The following is a 22,267-nucleotide window of genomic DNA, read 5'->3' as shown; positions in this document are numbered from 1 at the left end:
TGGAGAACAAATGCCTGCTGTTATATAGGAACAGGGAGGAGACCCCGGGGCAGACCCAGACCAATCAGAAGATGCGTCTCTCAGTTGACCTGGTAAGAATTCTCCCAGGGGAGCTGATTGGTTCTCTATTTGTCTTCAGTCAGAGAATATTGGTTGAAGTTGAAATGTTTGAACGCACTTTTAAGATGAACGTACAATGACAACAGTTTGATCGAGAGTACAAGGGTTCTGTAAATACATTAAAATAAAGAGTTTAAATTCAGAGTTGATTCTGCGTTGCTAGGGTAAAATATCTATAATATCCCCAAATAATAATGAATAATGAAACACATCAAATTGTGTGGAAATTCCAGACAGAAAAAAATTGACATGTTCTTGGTAAAAACCACTAAAAAGTGTGGTGATATATTTACACTGACGTGGAAACGTATATCATTTTCATAGAGTGACCCCATCCATCCAGTGGCCACAGAGCTGCTTTCCTCCCACATCAGTCTCGCCGTGAGTCAAACATCAGGAATAATTGTTTGACTTCCTCCAGGTTCTGCTTCATAATCATCGTGACAAGAACTTATGTGCAGTCCTGGGACCGTTTCAGAGCTCCGGGATCAAATATTTCTCCGGTTGTTTGAATAAGTGAAGACATTCATCTGTTTCGTCCGACTTAGCATTAGCGTCACTGCAGCGCAAGCTAAACCAGCGCAGACGTTAGCATAAACGATAACAACTATGATGAAAATGTTGCAGAAAACAAACACAAAACACATTAATTGCTTTGACTGTATTTATATGGCCCTCATGAGGTCAAAGATCATGTAGTACAAAAACGAACTATTTTATTTTGGGGGTTATCTAAGTCATTTATGGGAGTATTCATTGCCCGGGGGATTTAATCATAATCGAAAAACCTTTATTGCCAATTTCACAACACAGGAATTTGTTGAGGTGGCATAACAGAATATAAAACATAAAAATGAAATAATATGAATGGAATCAAAAGAGATTAATTAAATAAAATACTATAAATTAAAATAAAATAAATTCGATTCAATAAATAATAAATAAATAATCCAAATAAAATAAATTACATTTAATTAAACCAGATTAATATGGTTAAAAAACTTTTTATTTTCTTTAGCTTATTTAGCTTGACTTTTTTTGATTTGTCTAAAATGTGGCCCCTGATGAAATTAAATTGGCGCCGACTGCTTACGACTTATAGCGTCTCTGATTTCTTCACGACGAACATGGTAGCTGGAGGCACACTAAATGCCTCTTTGCTATTCCTATCACTGCTACGTCGTTTGCGTGCAAACGTCGCTCCACAGCTCTGACTCGGAGTATTTGCAGAGAGAGGGGAATTCCCAACGGTAACTCTGGGCCTCTTTACTTCATCTGCTGCCTCCGGCTCACAACCTGACGAAAATGGAAACGGATGGATGAGGTCATCATCTGGGGTCCATACTAACAGCCCCAGTCATTTCTTTTTTAATTTCCCACCAAGCCTAGTGGTGCCTGGACTTCGACGGCCACATCGAGGTGGCTGGTTCTGCTTCAGCTCTACCGCAAGATCACGCACAGATGCCAACACGTCTCCTCACCACCATTCTTTCGCGCAGAGTCACGAAAGTCATGAAAATATGCTTTCGCTTGTGGCGTTACACCAAAAAAAAAAAAAAGTTTCCACAAACACTCGCTTGTCTTTGCTGATAAAAAATGCATAACAAGAAACATGAGGAAAACATCTGGATGGAAATCTGGGGTCTTGAGCATGACAAAGAGCTCGGAAGGAGGTTCTATTGATGCTGTCGCTCCATCACAGACCTACACACTCGACAACCCCTTTATTTTGGCTTCTACTTCGCCCATCAGTCTGATAACACACCAGTCACATTCCAGTCGCCCACATCTGGACTTGATCTATGGTTTGAGGCGGTTAGCCGCTCTGAGGCAGCAGAAGGACGTGCTGATGTTGTTCTTCTCAGAGGAGGTCATGTTTGCTGTTCATCTTTTATCAAGATGACACAAGAGTTACCTCTGGAAACATCACGAGGTCCTTAGAAGGCTCGCAGGTTATCCAACATCCAAAAGTAAGAAAAGTGGACTTAGTTTAGAAGATTTTCTTCTTAAATACCAAAGGTTTAGTTAAATTAAAGTGTCCTCCTGATAGCTCCACCTTGAGAAGCAGAACTCCCAGCATGTCCAGGTGCCTCTTTAAACCTGTTATTCTTGGTACGATGCCGTCCTCCTTCCCATGGACCAAATGTAGACACATTAAACGCAGCATAATGACCTGGCTCTTAACCAAGGTCCATTTTATCTTGGCTCACTTTCTGTTCATTGTTGTTTATTTTCTCTAATCACAAATGAAACAGATGAATGTCTTCACTTGTTCAAACAACCGGAGAAATATTTGATTCCGGAGCTCTGAAACGGTCCCAGGACTGCACGTAAGTTTCTGTCACGATGATTATGAAGCAGAACCTGGAGGAAGTCAAACAATTATTCCTGATGTTTGACTCACGACAAGACTGATGGGGGAGGAGAGCAGCACTGGGTGGATGTGGTCTTTCTGAGAAAATAATGTACGTTTCTACGTCACCACACTTTCTAGTGGTTTTTACCAAGAACATATCCATTTCCATCTGTCTGGAAATTCCTGCAAAATTTTAATTTTCAATGCATTACCAAAATAATGTTACTATTACTTAACCGTTATCTCCTCATTCTTTTTATAGCTTAATCCCTACTGGAGTTGCGGGAGACTAGAGCCTATCACAGTAACTAACCCTTATGGAACATTTCACAAAAAGGTTTGGTTATCAAAACCATACATCCAGTGCTTTGGCATGTGTAAATACAAGTGGTTATACAAATTGGACCCGTCTGTGCCAGAACCGTGTCATTTGAGCCCAACAATTCAGCAGTCGAACGATGATCTGAACAAACATCCTGCAGAGTAACCCTTTAGAACACAACCATCGTTTTTATTTCACATTCTTTACAAAATACTTTTTCTCATGAAATGTATATTCAGTATAAAAGGCAGATCTTTCTTGCTTCATTGAGGCCAAATGTCATGTACAAAAAGTGCTAAAATATTTAAAAATAGAAACTAGTGTTGTGGTTCGGTCCACAGTTTCATGATCATGAAAATATTTGGTAACTGATTCAGTCCTGATGTTGAAACGCTAAACTATAAGTCACCAATAATCATCGATAGTTCCTGATTCGGGCTTTGATCCCAAAAATGGGAATAATTAAGGGCTCTGGTGCAGAACTTTAAGAATTCTAAAAAAGTTTCTTCGATCGGCCACAGAAAGGCGTTATAAAAAGTCCAGACATTCTTCCGCTTCTTTAGCATCATTAGGGAGTGTTGCAACAATTGTTTGGATGATCTACTCCAGTTGTTGGGAAGAGTGAGTCAAGCACACGGATTTCCCAAAGGAGCTGTTGAGCGATTCCTGAAGCCATCCTGAAATAAATGTCCTCAGAAAGGCGTTGCAAGAAAATCCAAGAACGGTTTCAAACTGGCACGGAGCAACCAGAAGTCTGTTTGCAGAAGATGTTTTACAAAAGTGTATGGAAATTCCTTCTAGCACCAATTAGCCATCTCCTGTGGGATCATCCCATGATCTGAGGAAGATGAGACTCTCTTCTGGATTCCACAGAACGTCACAATCCTTGAAGGGAGTTTTTGGGAACCATTCAAAGCCCATTTCACACTTGGTGTGTCCTGCATGGGGCTGAGTTAGTCACAGATTCAGACTTGGAGTTTCCTGAGCAATGGTTGGCTGGCCAATAAGGCGGGACGTAACTAGCCAACAACCCTGATTGGTTGAAAAAACAACACCCTTGCGTTTGTGCTTTTTAAGTGTGTCACTTTCTGTGGAGGGTCTTTTGCCAACAGGCTCTCAGATTGGTCACAAGGGTGTGAAGTTGCTGTCCCTGAGGAGTCGTGTCATGTTCAGTAGACCAAAGTGGGCGGAGCTTTGTGTATCCTGAGTGTCTGGACGGAGGAGAGGATCTTCTTCTGGTGTCCAGCGAGGGTCACGCCCACTCTGAGGAGGTCTCTGTGGACGAGCAGGAGATATCATCTGTTACTTAGACACACAACAACACACACAAACACAATAAATAATGGATGTGATCTTACTCTGTGTCCAGCTGGGAGACGAGGTCCAGGCTTGTGAACCCGGCCTGGAGGAAGCTCTGCTCGTAGCGCTCCATCTTGATGGCCCGCAGCCACTCAGAGACAGAGCCACAGGCGGACAGAGGCGGGGGGATCCGCTGGTCCAGCAGCGGCTGGTTCGGACTGTGGGACCGAAAGAAAAAAAGCTGAACTTTTCTGCACCTGCTTTGATAAACACTTGTGTCTGCATCTATATAAACAAGTGTCAATCACACTGCTGGCAGGGTTGTTGGACCCGCCCCCTTTGTGTGTGCTCCCCTTTTCTTCATGGCAGACCTTTGACCCTCTGACCCCCAGCAGCTGCTGTATAAATTACATTCCAGTCCTGTCAATCAAATACCGAGAGGAAAGGAAGTTTGGCAACATGTTTCCAACTGAGGCCGGGATCACTCCCAGCAGGAATCTTTCTGCGTCCTTATGGTTATAATGTAAACATTTTGTTAGGGTTTTGGCACCATCAAGAGAATTTAGTGATTGTTGTCCGATTGTATTTTGAAACAGAATCTAAACAACATTGACCCAAAACTGTTGGCCGTCGGGTTTGATGAGCTTTGAATCCCCCCTTTCACACACCGTGAAATTCCAGCCCACCTCGAGATTGGACACATTCCTCTGAAGGTTGATTAGCTCGACACCTGACACCCATCTGTCATTTATTAGGGGATCTTCATGACCCACAATCAGCGCAGAACACTTATTTGGACACGCACACTCACACTTGACGTCAACACTGGGCTAATGAGGCTCACCTGGGTCCCTCTGCATGTGTCAGCTTCAGAGAGGCAGGGTTCCGGATCAGCCGGTCAAGGGAAGCCACCACATCAGAGAACCTCGGGCGGTTGGCTCGCTCCTTCTGCCAGCAGTCCAGCATGAGCCCGTGCAGCGAGGAGGGACACTCCGGGGGCGGCGGCAGTCGATAGTCTTGCTCGATGGCGTTAATGACCTGAAGCGCGGAGAAAGATTAGGTGTGGAGTCCGACAAGAAGAAACGTAGTTCACCACTGTGGTGCTGAACAATGGAGTCGCTTACGTCCTGGTTGCTCATGTCCCAGTACGGTCGTTCTCCGTATGACATCACTTCCCACATGACGATTCCGTAACTCCAAGCATCGCTCGCTGACGTAAATTTCCTATAAAAGAGCAGACAGTAAAACCTTAAATGGAGAATTTATATACTTCAGATGTTTCATGAGTTTCTGTACAAAAATCATGTGAACTTAAATAATACTTGACATTTTAATGAAGATATTGCAGTTATTATATATATATATATATATATATATATATATATATATATATACATTTAAATATATTGGTGAATGTAGCTCCTTGTCTTTGTTCCCATTGTTACACACAGGTGATTTATTTGAACAGCAGTTAAACAGTTAAACACACACAGAACTTGGTGTGAGTCACTTATTACCACACCCAACTTACTTATGGTGGGATCAAAGGAGTGAACTCCCATGATGACTACTATGTCAAAAGTGATGGACATCTGTAATTGGTTGACTGGGCGCTAATGCAGAATGAGAGCTGAGAGGGTTGTTAAGAGGGATGGTAACTCTTTGCTATTCTGAGTTTGCTAGTTTAAATAAATATCAATTAAAAAAGGGAAAATTAAATGGTCATTACTTTAAGGATTGCGTTTAATGTGTTTGTGTGGGGGGCTTCATGTGCTTAATTATGAATTAAGCACATGAAGCTTGAACGTCTTCATTTAAAAGCCAGACAAAATCTTACCTGTAGGCGATGGCCTCGGGAGCAGTCCAGCGTATGGGAATCTTCCCTCCCTGAGTGACAAACACAATTGACACAAAAGCCTTAGTACATGAGACACTGAGAGAAGCTGATATCATCACATCCATCACATCTGCCGCTCTTTGTGAGACTCACCAGGGAGCTGGTGTAAGTCGGGTCGGATGAGTTTTCAGTCAAAATCCGGCTCAGACCAAAGTCTGAGACCTGAACAAAAGAAGGGAAGGTTAGATCAACCGTCATGGAGGGCGACAGGTGAGGCGACGGTCGAGTCGTACCTTGCAGACCAGGTTAGAGTTAACCAGGATGTTACGAGCCGCCAGGTCTCGGTGGACGAAGCTCATGTCCGACAGATACTTCATCCCTGCGGCGATCCCTCGCAACATTCCCACCAGCTGGATGGTTGTGAACTGACCGTCGTTCAACTGATGAACAGACAAAATAATGTTTTAAGACAGGAAAAACTCAGGATAGATGTTCAGCGTTACATCCAGCCTGTTCTCCAAACAGATCTTTGAATCTGTCTCACCCTGAGGAAGCTGTCCAGAGCTCCGTTCTCCATGAACTCTGTGAGAATCATGACGGGACAGGAGGTGGTGATGACGCCCTCCAGGTGGATGATGTTGGGGTGCTGAAATTGGCCCATAATGGACGCCTCCGACAGGAAGTCCCGCCTCTGCTTATCTGTGTAGCCTCCCTTCAGTGTCTTAATGGCCACATAGTTTTCCTTGCGACCAGGGACGCGGAGACGACCTCGGCACACCTCCCCGAATTCACCTTTGAAGAGAAGATTTTATACGTGAATGCCTTAAATTACTGTGGTCTAGCCAATGAGCAACACGAATGTACTAAATAATGAGTCATCTTTGAAATCTTGGGGGTGAGTTCTGTCTCTAGATAGAATTGGGTCATGGAACGCCTGTCAAGGAGAAAACGCTCACCAGGACGTTTACAACTGTTCATACGGTGGAGTATCAACGTCGAGGAAATTGGCTAAAGTCTAGCTTGACTCACAGAGGACCGGAGTTGAGTTCAAACATGAGTGTAATACAAAGGTAGTACAGTTTTCTACAACTAGAAAAGCCCCAGCACAGAATCCTGAGGGACTCCACTCTTAGAAGCAGCATTGTTTCTGAGGTGTAATGTTCCTTTAAGGCTCATTAGTACATACCAGGACTTCATACAACACTCACACACAAGTGGATACATGTGTGTACGTGTGTGTGTGTCTACTGTAACAGTAGTAGTCTCTGGTGATGACATTAGAAGTAACCAGATAGCAGTTACTACAGAAACAAAGCCGCTGGGTTTTCATGACTGTGTGGATGACAGACACGCCTAAACTCACTCACCCAAATGCGCACGCACACACACACACACTGAGAACACACATATGTTCACACAGAGGCGCACAGACACAGTGAAAACGGACACACACAGGACACACACACACACACACACACACACAGTTGTGTTTACTTTTAATAAGACTGGATCAATGTTAGAGAACAAAAGTGACTTCATGTTTTCACAGCGTGGACTCTGAAGATGGAAACATGATCATTTCCATTTGGTGGTCATTTCAAAGTAAAAGACTTTGATACCAGCAGCAGCTTACAACAGGAACGCTTGTGAGTAAAAGGTTTAATAGAAGATTGGTACGTGTGATTGTACTGACAAAACTAGACTAGAAACAAAACAAGTACTTTTATCTTTTGTTTATGATAGTTTTTCTGACAATGTTTTTGATATTTTACTTTCACGTGTATAAAGATGTATTTCATGGTCAAACGCTACCAGAAAATGAGACAAACCTGCTCCGATCACTTCTTCGATCTTCACAAACGAAGCGTCGATCTCTTTTGCGAACTCTCTCACGGCTTCGTTGGGGTCCTCATAGGTGAAGGGGTCAATGTAAACCTTCATCGCTGAAACAGAAGACATTTGTTAATCATTTCCACCAAAACAATCACGACTGTCATTTAAAACAGAACTTACTTTGTCCCATCTGATAGTGTCCAATTTTGTCACACATTTCTGCCTCCTTACGTCTCCTGCTGTGGCACATGAAGACAGACAATAAATAGACTGAATCCAAGAATAGGGATCAAGAGAAAGACACAAGACACCACTTGTGTTTCTGGCTGTTTCATGTTTACTGCCGAATGTCACTGCACGTTATTATATTATTGTTGATGGTTGGACTTCTAGTCTTGTCAAATGGACACACAGACAGCTCGGAGACAGAAGTACAAGAGGAAAAGGTTTTTTTTGTTTCTTTTTTCAGGAATGTCCTCATCTCATTGTGTCCAGTTTCTCTGACTTATTATGGTCATCACAGAACACCCGACTTCATGTGTGTGTGTGAGTCCTGGAGACTGGAGGTCAGCATCTCATTGTTATTAACTTCCTGAACACACACAAACAGCTGCACTTCTTACCGGTAGCAGCAGAGAGCAATGATCACAGCAGCCATGAGCAGCAGGATCGCCAGTGAGACCAGAACAGCTGTCAGAACCAGCTGACCGTGAGCGGCTCCTTCAGAATAAAACAAGTGTCAACTCGGTTGAAGCTGATCAAACACTGAAGCATCAGACTGGGTCGTCATCCTACCATCAGGGAGCGTGTTGAAGCTGCTGGCTGCGCTGAATGACCCGTAACCTGCCTGCGAGCGAGCCCGGACCTGCACCAGATACTGTGTTGACCGTCGCAATCCAGGTACCACCACGGACGAGGTCCTGCTGGACAGGTAGTGCCACTGGCCTGCATCCTCGCCGTCCTGAACAGGATGACGACGCACTCAGACGAAGCCCGAATGATAGTGTGTGACACTTCAAAACGTACCTTTGCGTAGTAGCGCAGCTGATAGTCCAGGATGTGATTCTGGTTCTGTAACAGGGCAGTGTTCCACTCCAATGTCAAACTGGACTCTGAGGCAGCCACTCTCCTCAGACCAACAATTGGGAGAGGAACTACACAAAGAGGAGTTGTGTATTAGATAAGCAGCTCTTAGGTGCAGCACGTGAGCAGCATTACTATGTCTCTTTACCATCTTTCCTCGTGGTGACGTTCACCCGGTTAGAGGACGGCTCCAGCTGGCTGAGTTCAGAGACGCCGTTAAGTGCCTGAATGGTGAAGCTGTAACTGGAGTGGGGAATGAGACCCACGACCACGACACGCCGCTGAGTCAGACCCTGCTGGGCTGGTTTGAACAAGACGCCATCGTCACACGGAGAGCAGGAGCTGGCTGACCCCTGCAGAGGAGGAAGGAAGAGTGAAGAGTCTTTAGTTCAAACGTCTTTTTTTGTGTTTAAAACAAGCAACAATAAAGCTGCTATGATAAATCACTTTATTTTAAATTATGATGAGCAGATGCATTTTACTTATGTTCAGTAAGTTGAATCAGAAATAGTCTGATTCTGGGGCCAATGAAAATAATATTTAATTTCAGATAAATCTTTCGTCTCAATAAAAGTGTTTATCAAGCTCAGGGACAAATGACATTTTTCGTCCGACTGATGATGGAACATCTTTTTGGTTATGATCAGTGTTGAGATGCTAACAGAGTTTTAATGAAAAAAGTCTGTTTTAATTTAATATTTTACATTTACTGAATTTCTTCACTTTTTTTGTAGTTAAAAGGAATATGTGAATATATTTTCCTTAACTTAAATGAGCTAAAATTGTCAATTAGTGTTAAATTAAGTGATGCCATATGAAAAACAAAACTCGAAATTCTTCTTTTTTTTCTGGAAATTTCATGCCATTGTTTGTTATCATTTATTAGAGTACATTTCTCTGGAGTGCAGTTCAGCTGCGTCTGCTAGCATCATAGGTCTGTGTCACAAGTAGCGCCCGTTAGCAAAAATGACAAGTTTAACAGTTAAATGACATCAAAATCAAATAGTTCACAAAATGGAAAATCGAAATTAATAGAAAATAAAGCGTTCGCAATATAATAGACACATTTATTTAATCCAAATGAATTGCTAATTTATGACCATATGCTAATGTAAAACATAGGCACATTAAAGCTAGTTTTTAATGAATTAATTGTCTTAAACTGCTATCATTCTTATTTAATGTCCGGTCACTTGATGCTGCGACCCTTAAATGTCTGACAGTGACTACTTGAATAAGTGATGAAGCAACAGGTCTTGGTTTGACAGTTGCCAGCAGCAGTTAAGGTGGAAGGAGGTTCCAGACTTCAGGTCCTGGTGTGAGTGGACTAGTTACCTTGGCTGTGGGCCTACAGATGGAGCAGATAACACGATATGTGAGGTCAGGACGTCCTCCTCGGTCAAGCGGCTCACTCCACTCCAAGGTGACGGTGGTGTCGTTGATCTGACTGACAATTGAGCGGGGTGCAGAGGGTGGCCCTGCAGAGGTCAGAGGTCGAGGGTCATACACAGCTAGGTGACATCACAGGTTATATGGCAGCCTCAAAATAAACACAGACTAAAGTTAGAGCATAAGGACTGACGTGTTCCCACTTCGTCTTTGAAGGCAGTTTTGTTGGTTTTACTTGTAATTCACCCGCAGAGAGTCGAACTCTGCTAAGTTTTGAAAACAAAAGAGGCAGATTTGAGAAAACTGAAGTTTGGATTCTTTCTTCCTCCGGAGCAGACCGACAGATGAGCCGACAGATAACGACCCTCCACTTCCCCTCTCCGAAACCCAAAACCTGAGTGTGTGTGTGTTTGTGTGCTGATTCTAATCTTACCTGTGTGACCCTTAATTATCCCTCCCAACCCACACAAGGAGGTAATGGGACCATTAATTTCCGGCTTATTACGCCTGTCCAGCGGGAATGACCCGGCAGGATTTTCTTTTAGCAAACTCACAGGAAGAACTTTTTGAACTATTTTGTGGGATTCAATGGGCAATAAACGCTGACATCTGACTGTTCATTTTGTTAAAAAGAACAAAAATAACCTTCAGGTTAAACAGTCTTACGGGTGCAGGCGGCATGTGGCGGGTCTGAGTCGGCTCGGTAGTATCCAGTGAGACACAGGCAGTAGGCGGAGCCTGGGATCCGGGTGCTGCTGTAGGTTGGACACGCTCGGCAACCACTTGGTCCTGACTCAGACTTGAAGTGACCCGATGTACAAGCTGGAGGGAGAAGAAGCTGAGAGTCAATATCTGCTGGTAAATATTGATCATTCTAACGGCAATGAGAGGATCAATAAACAAACTTTGATAAACCAATCAGTCACTTGATTGATTGTTTGCTTGAATCCCTGATTGAGTATGACAAATTTTAATCTTAATCTTCATCTGCAATCTGAAAAAAATGATGTGAGAATGGAGCCAGAAAGGCGGCGAAACCAGGCGTGTGGGAATACCTGCCTGCAGGTGCGGGTGAAATATAAAACTGTTGGCCCCTGAATGACCTTTGACCGAGATAAGCCTGGACACTAATGACCTGAAATATCAATGTCAGCTTTGTCTGCTGGAGAGTCACGCTGCTGTTTTCAAGAAAATCACAATAGTTATAACAAAGTTGTTTCACTTTTATTCTTTATATCTGTCCAGATCAAAAGCTTAAACCATGAAACACTTATTAAACTATAATTATTTATTCTCCCACTTTAATGTATGTGTTGTCTTGTTATATTGTTGCATTTTATTTGAGTTCGATATAATATTTTTTCATTCATCCATTTTGTTTTCACAATAGTGGCAATACATGTTTTCTGGTTCTGAAAACCACAATTGTTGAATAAATGCTCAACGCTACATGAAACAATAGTAAGATTTTTTTTCTTTCTTGAAAGATGACTTTTTGGATCGCACAACTCTGAACAATCATTTCCTTTGTTGCATCTTGGCAGCACCGTGTCATGTGGCCTGCTGTCAATTTTATCGATGATGGACTCTCTCTGGTGGAAAATATGGGGCGAAGCTAGAACAAGATGAATCACGACGACGCTGTCAAAATAGACAAACGGGAACGCTGGTGGCGTCTGACAGTAACTGTTGAGAGATGCGTCCGCACGCAGCAGCCCGACACTTCCACAGCAGGAATCATTCCTGTTGCTGCAGCGCGGCGCTGGATCTGGACGAGGGCGGAGCGTCGCACACAATGAGCGGCAGGAAATGACCTTGGCTACAGCGGGATGTGGAAAGTGCTGCCATGATGTCACCAGAGCTAACCCCCGCCACGCAGCACCCACACACACACGCAGACACACATTCCAGCAGTTTAAGCAGCAGAAGTTAACCTTTGAACTCTTCACTCAGCCAGGCTGTTAGACTAAGCCCCCTCCCCTGGCTTTGTGTCAGTACAGACCCCTGGCCGCTGTCGCCTCTGCAGAGCTTCCTGGTAGCAGTCGCCTGAACTCTGACCTCACAGAGAATAACAGGAAGGTTCGACAGCTAAACCTGCTTTTATCCAACAAACCAGCAGCGGGAAACATTTTGTGGATCCAATTAAATTCACTTCTAATTAACTACTGTTTCACATTAAGACGCAAGAGTTAAAGCTCCTTTCAAGGTTTTTATTCCAGGCCGAGGAAACATGTTGAACCTCGTCCCGCCGTGATGCTGTCTCTCTCTGTCAACACGTGTCTCTAATCGCCTTCATATTGTCTCTGTTTACACTCGCAGCACAAAGAATGTGAAGTGCAGATAGAGGAGAAGCACTCTGCTGGGACTGAAGACACTTTTACTGCAGCAGGGGAAAGAAATGACGACTTTGAGTCGAGTAAATCACAGTCCTGCTCGGATCTCGGCGAGTCACAACAGGTCTCGAGTGTCAGTTCAGCCCGGTTTGTTTTATCAGCTGTAACGGAGCAGCGGCGGAGACGGCAACAGCTCTGATTAGTTTATTATTTCTGAGCGACTTTTCTATTAAAGATGATGCACTTGAACAGAAGCTGCTGCTCTTTGAAGAGGCTCAGATGAATCAGAGGAAGAGGGCAGCTTGTTTACAGCGGGGGATCTGTCACGACCCAAACTACTAAAGCCCACTCTGTTTCCTCTCAGGACGGAGACATCTTTTAAGAATCAAATTGCGAGTCTCTGTGTGTGTGATTAAGAGCCTTGCTGTGAAAGTATGGTGATATGATTTCTTGTCCATGCGGGAGTGTAAGTGAGTTCATAAGTCCTCTGCTGTGAATGGTTCAACCAGCGAGCAACTTTGAGTAACGTTGATCATAACCACCTGTGTGTGTGTGTGTGTGCGTCTGCTTCACAAGTGGAATGATCATGCACGACTCTTACCTCGGCAACGAACGTCTGATGTGCTGGTTTCATATCCGGGGCGACAGGCACAACTAGAAGTTGGCTGCCCGACCCACTGCCCGTCCTCACCGCAAAGCATGCTGGGAGGCTGAGAGTGCTCTCCCGGTGGCGTGATGGCGTTCTCAACACACATACCCTGAGCCTACAACAGACGTAGACAAACATTTAATCATAAGTAGAAAGAAGAGAATCAGGTGCACTGTAATTGAGTTTATGCTCTTAAAAGGAAACCGATCGTTGATCATTCACACATTCATTACTTTTTTACATACTCTTAATAATGAGATTTTTTAGAGTGTATAAAGTACATAGTTTTTATATTATATGTAATCTGTCTCTGAACTCAGCCAGCTGGAGCTGTCCTCTAATAAACATATTGATTAGTGGTTAATTAATGGTTGATATGTGTTATTCATAGTGTGAGGATTAAACTTTAATAAAATATAAAATATAAATGTAAAGTAAACGGAAAAAGTAAGAATGTATACATGCTATTATATTATATATGCAAGATAACATTTATTGTATATTGTTCATTTTCTACATCCTTAACATACTAAATCATGAACCAACTATGTCAAATATAACCTTTTTTTGTTACTAAACAGTTCTTTCCCAAAATCTTTTTCTATTTTCTTTCAATATATTGAAAATAAAATGAAATAAATAAAATGAAAATAATGAAAATCAATTCCCAAAATAATAACTTGTTATACAGGGAGCAAAAATATACAAATAAAACAGTGATACATGATTCGAATATAAAAGCAATGCAATTTTAATATAATACTATTTTTGAAAAAAACAACACATACCTGTTCCACCAGCGAATGTGGGATGGTCTCAGGGAAGGAGGCAAAGGCACGGCGGATGGAAGGGCACTTCTTGTAAAAGACTCTGACGGACAGAAGTGCCATACACGCACTCTGGCTTTGGAATGCCAAGTGAAACCCTGCCTTCTGCATGGGCTCCAGCCGCAGCACTTTGACATTAAAGCGGCGCTCCCGGCCTTTGAACAGCAGGTGGTCCGCTGCTACTGTAGCGACCTTGACGTACGGATTCTCCATCCACGCCGGGTGCGAGGGCGTGGCCTCGTCACTGTCGGCTTGATACTGGTAGAGGTTGAAGGTTTCCTTGCAGTGATTTCGGAGCGAACACTCCACCATGGTGAACCTGCAGGAGGGATGACGGGTTAAATCCCTTGACATCACTGTTAGTATCAAACACACGAATGAATATGTACCGGATTTCAACGTAGAGAGTCGTCGCTTCCCCACGAGGAATCCAGCGAGTTCGTAGCCAGTATGAGTCGGAGTCACCCAATGTGCAGATCTCATGGATTCGAACACTGTTCCCCTCGTCGTCCAGGCCACTGACTTCCTCCCACTGTAGACAGGCAGGGGTGTAGATTAGCAAAAGGCTAGAACAGTGAGTCTTTTTGTGTCTAAATGGGAAAAGTGTTGCCCGGGCGCACCATGCGGCCCTTTGACTGTATTTACGCAGCCAATTTTATTATTTATTTTCTATTTCTATTTTATTTATTATCACATTTACAACTTTCTTACGTTTATTTTCCTTAAAAAATATATATTGACACTTAATAATAATAATCTGAGTGAATATTGAGATCATTTTCTTTTAATGAAAGTTGTATAGAATTTTTTTGCATAGTTTATTTTGATCTCTTTGATTTTTACTTAGGTTTTTTCCATCATATTTGTGCTCTTCGCTTCTCTTTTTTGGCTTGAATCTTCTAAACCCAGATTGTATTTATAGCAGAATGAAAGTCATTGTTATCATTATTTAATCATATATATTATTTTATAAATCAAGGAGAATGTGCAGTGAAATCATTCTATCAAGCATAGATACTTAATATTTCAGGTGCTGGTGGCATACATAGCAGGAAGCTGTGTGTCTTTACCTGAGGGTTATCTGCAGGATAGTTTGTCCACCGAAGGTCAGATGTTGCCAGCTTGGTGTTCATCAGCACTTCTGGAATAATAATAAAAAAAAGAGTCGTCAGGTGAGTGTTGCTGACAAACAGGTGAGTCAGGTGGAACGTTTGAGGGAGGACAGGCCAGTCAGGTGGAGAGACAGGTGAGCGAGACTAGGAGAGGATTAGAGGGTGAGCCAGAAAGACAGTCACATGAGACAGGCAGACAGACGGGTCAGCGAGAAGGAAAGACAGGTGAGGAAGAGGATAGACAGGTGGAGAGACGGGTTACACGATTAGTCTCAAGTTCACATCATTCAGCTGCATATTCATCACGGCCGACTGGTGATACGACTGACAGGTTCCCGGGCATTCACTGGGAATTTGCAGACTTGTCTTTTGAAGAAGTCATAGGACACACACACACACACACAATTACAGAGCGCCATTCCTCAGCTGCTACCAAGCGGAATGATGAAATGGTCGGCTTTCTCTTTTTCTTAGCTGTAATTACACACACATGCAAACACACAGACATTCGCACACACACACACACGTCCCAGACTCTAATTCCCCTTGTCGGTTAATTAAAATAAGAAGTGATTTGGGGAATAGGACGTGAAGGGCACCGGGTGTGTTCCAGTCTGCGTGTGGATCCAGGTCAGTGTGTTTTTCACACTTCACATGTTTAATCCCTTTAAGGATTTGTTAGGGTTCACACACTCGGAGTTCCTCCATTTTTACAGACAAACTGTAAATGAGTGTCAGGGCCGACAGCGCCGACATCTCTGCCACATCTCAGGATCCAGAACACTATGTGAATGAAACACGGGTCTGCCAGGTTCTGATGTACATCTTACAAACTTATACGAGAACCAGATGTGGCGGAGAGAGGTTTTAGGAACGTTTCCACTAAAGAATTATGGTCAGCGCGCTTGAACGTGAGCGCCAAAGTGTCTTTAGCTGCACATCACCTCCACGTCCACATTTATCGACTATGTGTTTGTGTACTTCTGCACGGCCTGTGGAATGTGCCAATTTGTGTTTAAGAGAGTGTGTAAATATATGCACTACCCTGAGTGTGCACAGACAACAGGAGAGGAACTGATTCTAGCGACAACAAACACTCCGAAGTCTGTGTGAGTTTTATTGACCATAGAAGTATAATAATGAATCATAAATAGTTTTGATAAAATAATAACCTCATCAGAAAATGTCAAATTACAATATGTGCTTTATAAATCACCTCAAAGCTGTCAATCAAGTGAGGATTCTTTCATCTTAAACCTGTAGAACATATTTTAAGTAATGATATTACAAAGTGTATAATAAATGTTATCAAGGTGTAAAAATAAGATACAGTTGTTACTTAATTGTATCCTAGTTGTTTGCTTAAATCATAAACTATCCATGTGAAATATGTAAATTATGCCATTTTTAAAAATCGTTTATTTATTTTGTTGCAATTAATTTTGTGAAGAAATTCCCCCAAAATAATGCAATGAAAGAAGGAAAATTCAAATTTTCCATTACCTTAATATTAGCCTTGGATTGGCTCTCCTACAAGATCAACCTTGCTTGCTGGGACGATACTTGATCCCCAGGGAGCAAATAAGCCCAGCTGAGATGTGTTAGTCAGAGGTAAGCTCTTCCAGCAACATTGCCACGACAACCAGTGAATGAAAGTATTTGCTGTCAAGAGAAAATACTTCTGCCAAAAACTGAGAATGTGTCCTAGTTAGACGTGATGTCAGTCAAGTTCAACCGAAAAACTCCTACAAACAGACTGTAGACACACACATGCACATACAAGCGCACACACACACACACACAAGCACACACAAGCCAAGTGTCTTGTATAAACATCCCGCCAATGTTGTCATGGTGATTTCCGTGTTCTCATTATACACTCTTATCTGTGTGTGTGTGTGTGTGAGTGTGTTTGGTGTGTGTGTGGTCTTTTGCTGGCACTGGCTTTTTAATAAACTCTCTTTCACATTATTTTCTTGTTGAAGATACTACAAACACTTTGGACTCACACTTTAGCTGCGCCTTCACAGTTGTGTTTTCTTTGAAACAAAACATACTGAGTCAGGAGAGCCTTAACAACAAAGAGATTTGAGTGAAATTGAACTTTAAATTAAATCAGGGCAAAACAATACCACAAAAATTGAAATTCTCAAAACTGGGCTTGCCAGTGTTTGCACAGAGGGTGTTATAAGTCATTTGGAGGTCACGTGGTGTGAAGGCTAAAATGACGAGCTCGTCGTTTCATCGCTCAGGTATGCAACAGTCACATTATTGTATTGGGTACACTACAGGTGAGATTGAACGCCTGTTATCTTGCTTTATTCTCAACGGGTTTGACAGGTGAGTGAAGTGGCATCAGTCAAGCAGCTTGTTCAACTAATTGGCACCTTTTGTTTGTGCGTCACTCATTTTTGCTGATTATAAGACAAGAGTGAAGAGGAAACGACTCAATGACAGATAGTATAGTTAAATGTAATCTCTTGTTCACCCAAAACTTTGTAAGGTAAGGTAAGGTAAGTTAGAACTTTATTGATTGAAATAGTTTTTTTCCAATAGCCACAGAAAATACAGCAATTTTTCATAAAACAAAAGAAGATTTAGTTGTGTAACTAAATCGAGATAGTTTTCATTCAAGATATTATTTTCCTCACTTAAAGGTGTATTAAGGTTTGCTATTGTGAAATTATATTAGAACCTAAAAGTTTAAACAACGTTTCAGGAGCCATTTTGGTTAGTAGGTAGAGAACTAAGTCCAGATAGCAGCACTGTAATCGTGCCGACAAGGCTTTCTGCAGTGACACAAGTATATGCCATCAACCTATGAAGTGAAAGATTACTCAACAAGATCAATGGACGTCTAAAAATAAGAAGTTAAAGCGAGTAGCAGATGCCTCTAGTGCAGATGACCCAATGCAGGCAAACAAGCACACACCTCATGGTAAAGAGGTCCTTGAAGGGGTCACTTGACAGTTTTTCAAAGACTTTATGAGGCAATTAACGGCCATACATAAAGAAACCTACGTGTAGCAACTCAAGTGCCCACAGAAGATAGAGAACAAAAGAATATAAAAGTAACTAATCAATCTGCATATCTTTTTAAAAACAGAGAGACGGTGCTTCCTCTCGAGTCGTCTCTGTGTTGCTACTAATTTTAGTTCAGGTAAATATAGCCCTGCCTGGTAACTAGCTATGTGTTTAGTGTTCTATGGTCTTTAGATCTTCGAGCAGAACATACGTGATCAATATTTACTTGGTCTGCAAATGATCGATTGTCAGCGTCTATGACGACTCTGACATTTTTTGGTTGCAAAGATGGAAAACCGCTTCATGTTGGATCTTCAGCCAGACATCTGCTCTGGTTTAGGATCTAAATCTTCCCCAAAAGTCGACTTTATTCTTTCAGCTCTTCCAGGATTAATTGAGTGGATGCAAAATGTAGAAGAGCGTGGCTTTTATGATTCATACACGGACTTGGTCGGGTGAAGCTTAGGAATAATAACCACACGTTTGCAATTAACTTCAGTAACATTTCTGTCATGGGATTGCAGAAGACGGTGTCTTTGTCAACATAAAAACATTCCAGCAAACTCAACCTTGGCGTGGTAAAGATCTTCTAACGTGATTTCCACTGTTTTAGTTTATAAACAAACACCAGGACAGACCAAGACTGTGTTCTTCCCTGACTGTGTGTGAGCTTTTAAAGTATTGATGTTCAGTTCAGACGTTTGTTGTTTGGTAGGAGTGCTTGAGTTTCGGTTTGAGGTTTCAGTCGCGGTTTTAAGGTAAACATGAGTAAATTGAATTTCATTGGTTAGATTTAGGAACGGATATAAAAGGCTTGAACGAGTCTGTGTTTATCTGTTTGAATGAAATAAAGAACTTCTCTTTCACAAACAAAGAATGTTTCTCATGATGCCTCAATGTATCAATAGTACGCACTCGTTGCTGGCCAGTTGAAACATGTTTAGCACACAAGCAACTCAACAATAGTCAAGTCATTTAAAATCTGGCCACAGAAGTGTGTGAGTATTATTTTTTATTTTTATGAATGTAATTGAAGTGTTTTCCATCAAAAACCTATGAAGTTAAAGTTTTGCTAAATTTTGAGGAACAAATCTTGTGGAAAAAATCTACACCAAGGTGAAATGTATCATAAGAAAGAAGACATGAATTTATATACGTAATGATTATGATGGAAATACATGAAACAGACTATGAGAATACTTAAATAATATATCAAGTTAGTTATTACCGTGGCACAATCTGCATTTAAAAAAAATATGAATAAATTAAATGAAGATAATGAAAGGAAAACACAATTTCAATTTTTAAATCAAATTAATTTAGACAAAAATATCATACAATTGATCACACATGGTCAAGGGCTCGCATGTGGATCTTGTACAGCATGAAGTCCCTGTTTGATTGATTTATTTTAATCTTAGACTGACTATAACTAAACAACATGTGTTTAATTTGTTACAAAGGCCAAACAGCCGTTTAAACCCTTGCACGTTTCATACATATTCAATTCTTTTTCTGTAAAAAAGAGGTTGATGACGAACACGCGGACACGCCAACATCCTGTTGTCATCACCCGGGTGTGCTGCTTCTCCCTCTACTTTACAAGATTGGTATGTTAACAGCATGTTTGACACGACTATGCTGGCAGTTTGGCAGGTAGTCCTCCATTGTCACCTGAGTAATTGTAGAACTCGCACTAGATAGATGTTTATTCTATGCAGGTTTCCAGCAGTACTTGTTTACCGCACTGGAATTCAAGAATTTTTTTCAAAAAACCATAGATCATATGTCTTCACTTATGGGCTGATTCTAGTCTTCTGGTGTTGGATTAGATTAAGAATCTAACTGGCTACAGAAGCAAGAAGTCTGCCGTGGTGTGACAAAGTCCATACTCTGGAATATCCCACACTCCATTGATCTAGAAAAGGAAAAGCACTTCATAGTTCTGAAAAAAAGATCAACTTATCTTCAATTGTTGTTTGACTTTGTACGTCAAAGTTTGTGTGAAATACACAAAGCGGATAAAGGGATAAAGATGTCGATGGACTCTTGTTATATCCAATATGTTGATGCTGTCAGAACAATACAATGTTTCCCAGACAAGAATTCAGACCCTTGCGGATGTTAATGTTATGATGGTCATGGATCCTTAAAAAATATGTGAAATGTAAGAGGAAACTATGGATGTTGTCCTGTGAGACATGACAATGTTTTTAGTAAACAACTGGCATGTTGTTGATACGTCTCATTGGCAACACATGAAATTCATTTTAGGAATTAACTATATTTGGGGTTACTTATCAAATCAATTTAGAAGTAAACAAACAAATCCCTTCAACAAGTTACAAATGAGACACACTCACCCTCATCCCCGCGACACAGGCTCCACAGCAGCGGCTGGAGGAGCAGCAGGAGCCCGCAGGAGGTGGCCCGCAGAACCCTTCGAACCTCCATCCCCACGGGACGTCCGAACTTGGAGGAGAATCCACTTGGAATCACCGTCCGAGTCAGAAGAGCCTGGCGGGTGACGTCACGAGGAGTACCCGCATACACCACATCGGACTTCGCCAGAAAACTAGTTATCCAGGTTATGATAAAAAAAAACTTGTGGTAAACTATTGAAATAAATTCCAGGGATTCTTCTTTTTTTAAACTAGACTTCTCACGCCGCACATCACTTTGTTTTCATGCGTGTCTTCACTCCGGTGAAGAGACGAGCGAGAGCTGTCTTTGTGGCCGGGAGAGAGGCACCGAGGGCGGCCTGGCGCAGAGGGTCAGTGCGCAGCTGGAGAAGAGGCTCCAAGGCACCGGGACGGTTAAAAAAAAGTCAGCTCCGGCTCGCGTACATCTAGAAAACCACTGTCTAATGTTCTTCAAAGTCAAACAAGCGTCCTGTGCCGAGGTCCGTGTGGTCCCTTCGTGGTTTCGGCGTCAGTCCGGACCTCCAGGAGCCACCAGAGGAAAACTTTGAGACAAAAGCAGACGCAAGTTTTCGCTCTGAAACTCTGGAGAAGCTCCGCCCACTCGGCATACGAGACAGTCGCTTCCGCTCTGTGATTAGAGGAGCTCCCTGTCACTCAGGAAATAAAGGCGGGGCTTCTTCATGATGGACTGATGTGAAGGAATGGAACACTGGGAAGTTTGGATAAAAGGTTCCTATAATATCTGCGTCTTATCTTGATGGAAATAGATGTTTATTTCATATTAATACAATAATTTAATCATAAAGAACAAAAATAGTTCTATGTTTTAATAAAAAAGGAATGTAAAAATAAGCAATACAATTGTTATAACCATAACATCTTCGCCCAAGATAAATTGTTTCTTTAAACAAATACATTGTAGCATATTGTTTCTTTTAAGAAGACATTAAAAACTTTGGGGTGAAACATTCCTCTGTATATGTAATTAAATTTATTTTAAGTAAATAAGTAAGTAATATTTGTAGAGCGCTTTTCTAGACCTGGATCACAAAGCGCTTAAACAATCAAAACAAGTTTGTTCTGATCCTAAAAATTGTCATTAAACAACTAAAGCTCCGTATTCACATTTGTACTTAAAAGAGCTTCATAAATAAGCCAAAGCTTTATCCTGCATATCCCATCAAACAACTGAACTAGACTTTTAGATAAAACATGGCAAGAGCGATAAGACATGTCTATGACATTATGTCTTTGTATTATCTTATCTTAGAATACTATGCCACTGATTGCTCTACATTACAGAAAATGATAGTGATGTTTGTATTTATTATTAGTTAATTCAATCTTGTCATCTTAGTTGATATGCCTCAGTTGACTAAACAGCACCACTTAACTTATCAAGAAATACTTTACTGCTCCTGAGCTACCTTATCTCACAGACTTCATAACTTTATTGTCGTAACTACATGATAAAAAAATGCTCTATTATGAATCGTAATGATATTTAAAATTCCTCATTCAAACTCTTTAATTCATATTTTATAATTCACATTGACAATCAATTGTATAAAACATTGTAAAATTAATTAAAAGTGAGACAGTTTTGGGTTATACCTCAATTGACATTTTAATAAAGATTTAGCACTATGTATAGCCCTAT

General features: G+C 41.6%; 1 protein-coding gene across 1 annotated transcript; it reads right to left on the bottom strand.

Moving 5' to 3' along the window:
- Positions 1–2,923: 2,923 nt before the first annotated feature.
- LOC148082564 (ephrin type-B receptor 4b-like) lies at positions 2,924–21,131 on the bottom strand. The gene is made up of 21 exons (XM_087789784.1): positions 20,548–21,131; positions 15,119–15,189; positions 14,438–14,580; positions 14,010–14,367; positions 13,174–13,336; positions 10,906–11,061; positions 10,186–10,328; positions 8,999–9,203; positions 8,794–8,921; positions 8,563–8,728; positions 8,391–8,487; positions 7,948–8,006; positions 7,764–7,877; positions 6,479–6,726; positions 6,228–6,374; positions 6,088–6,156; positions 5,935–5,984; positions 5,222–5,321; positions 4,942–5,135; positions 4,157–4,315; positions 2,924–4,073 (listed from the first exon to the last, which is right to left on the bottom strand). The coding sequence occupies exons 1-21, from the start codon at positions 20,636–20,638 to the stop codon at positions 3,968–3,970; spliced, it is 2,967 nt and encodes a 988-aa protein (XP_087645910.1). The 5' UTR covers positions 20,639–21,131; the 3' UTR covers positions 2,924–3,967.
- Positions 21,132–22,267: the final 1,136 nt, after the last annotated feature.

This window comes from Callionymus lyra, chromosome 4 (assembly GCF_982586985.1).
Source record: "Callionymus lyra chromosome 4, fCalLyr1.hap1.1, whole genome shotgun sequence".
NCBI classification, from domain to species: Eukaryota; Metazoa; Chordata; class Actinopteri; order Syngnathiformes; family Callionymidae; genus Callionymus; species Callionymus lyra.
Note: the sequence above shows the minus strand (reverse complement) of the source record. Positions and strands in the feature narration are given on the sequence as shown.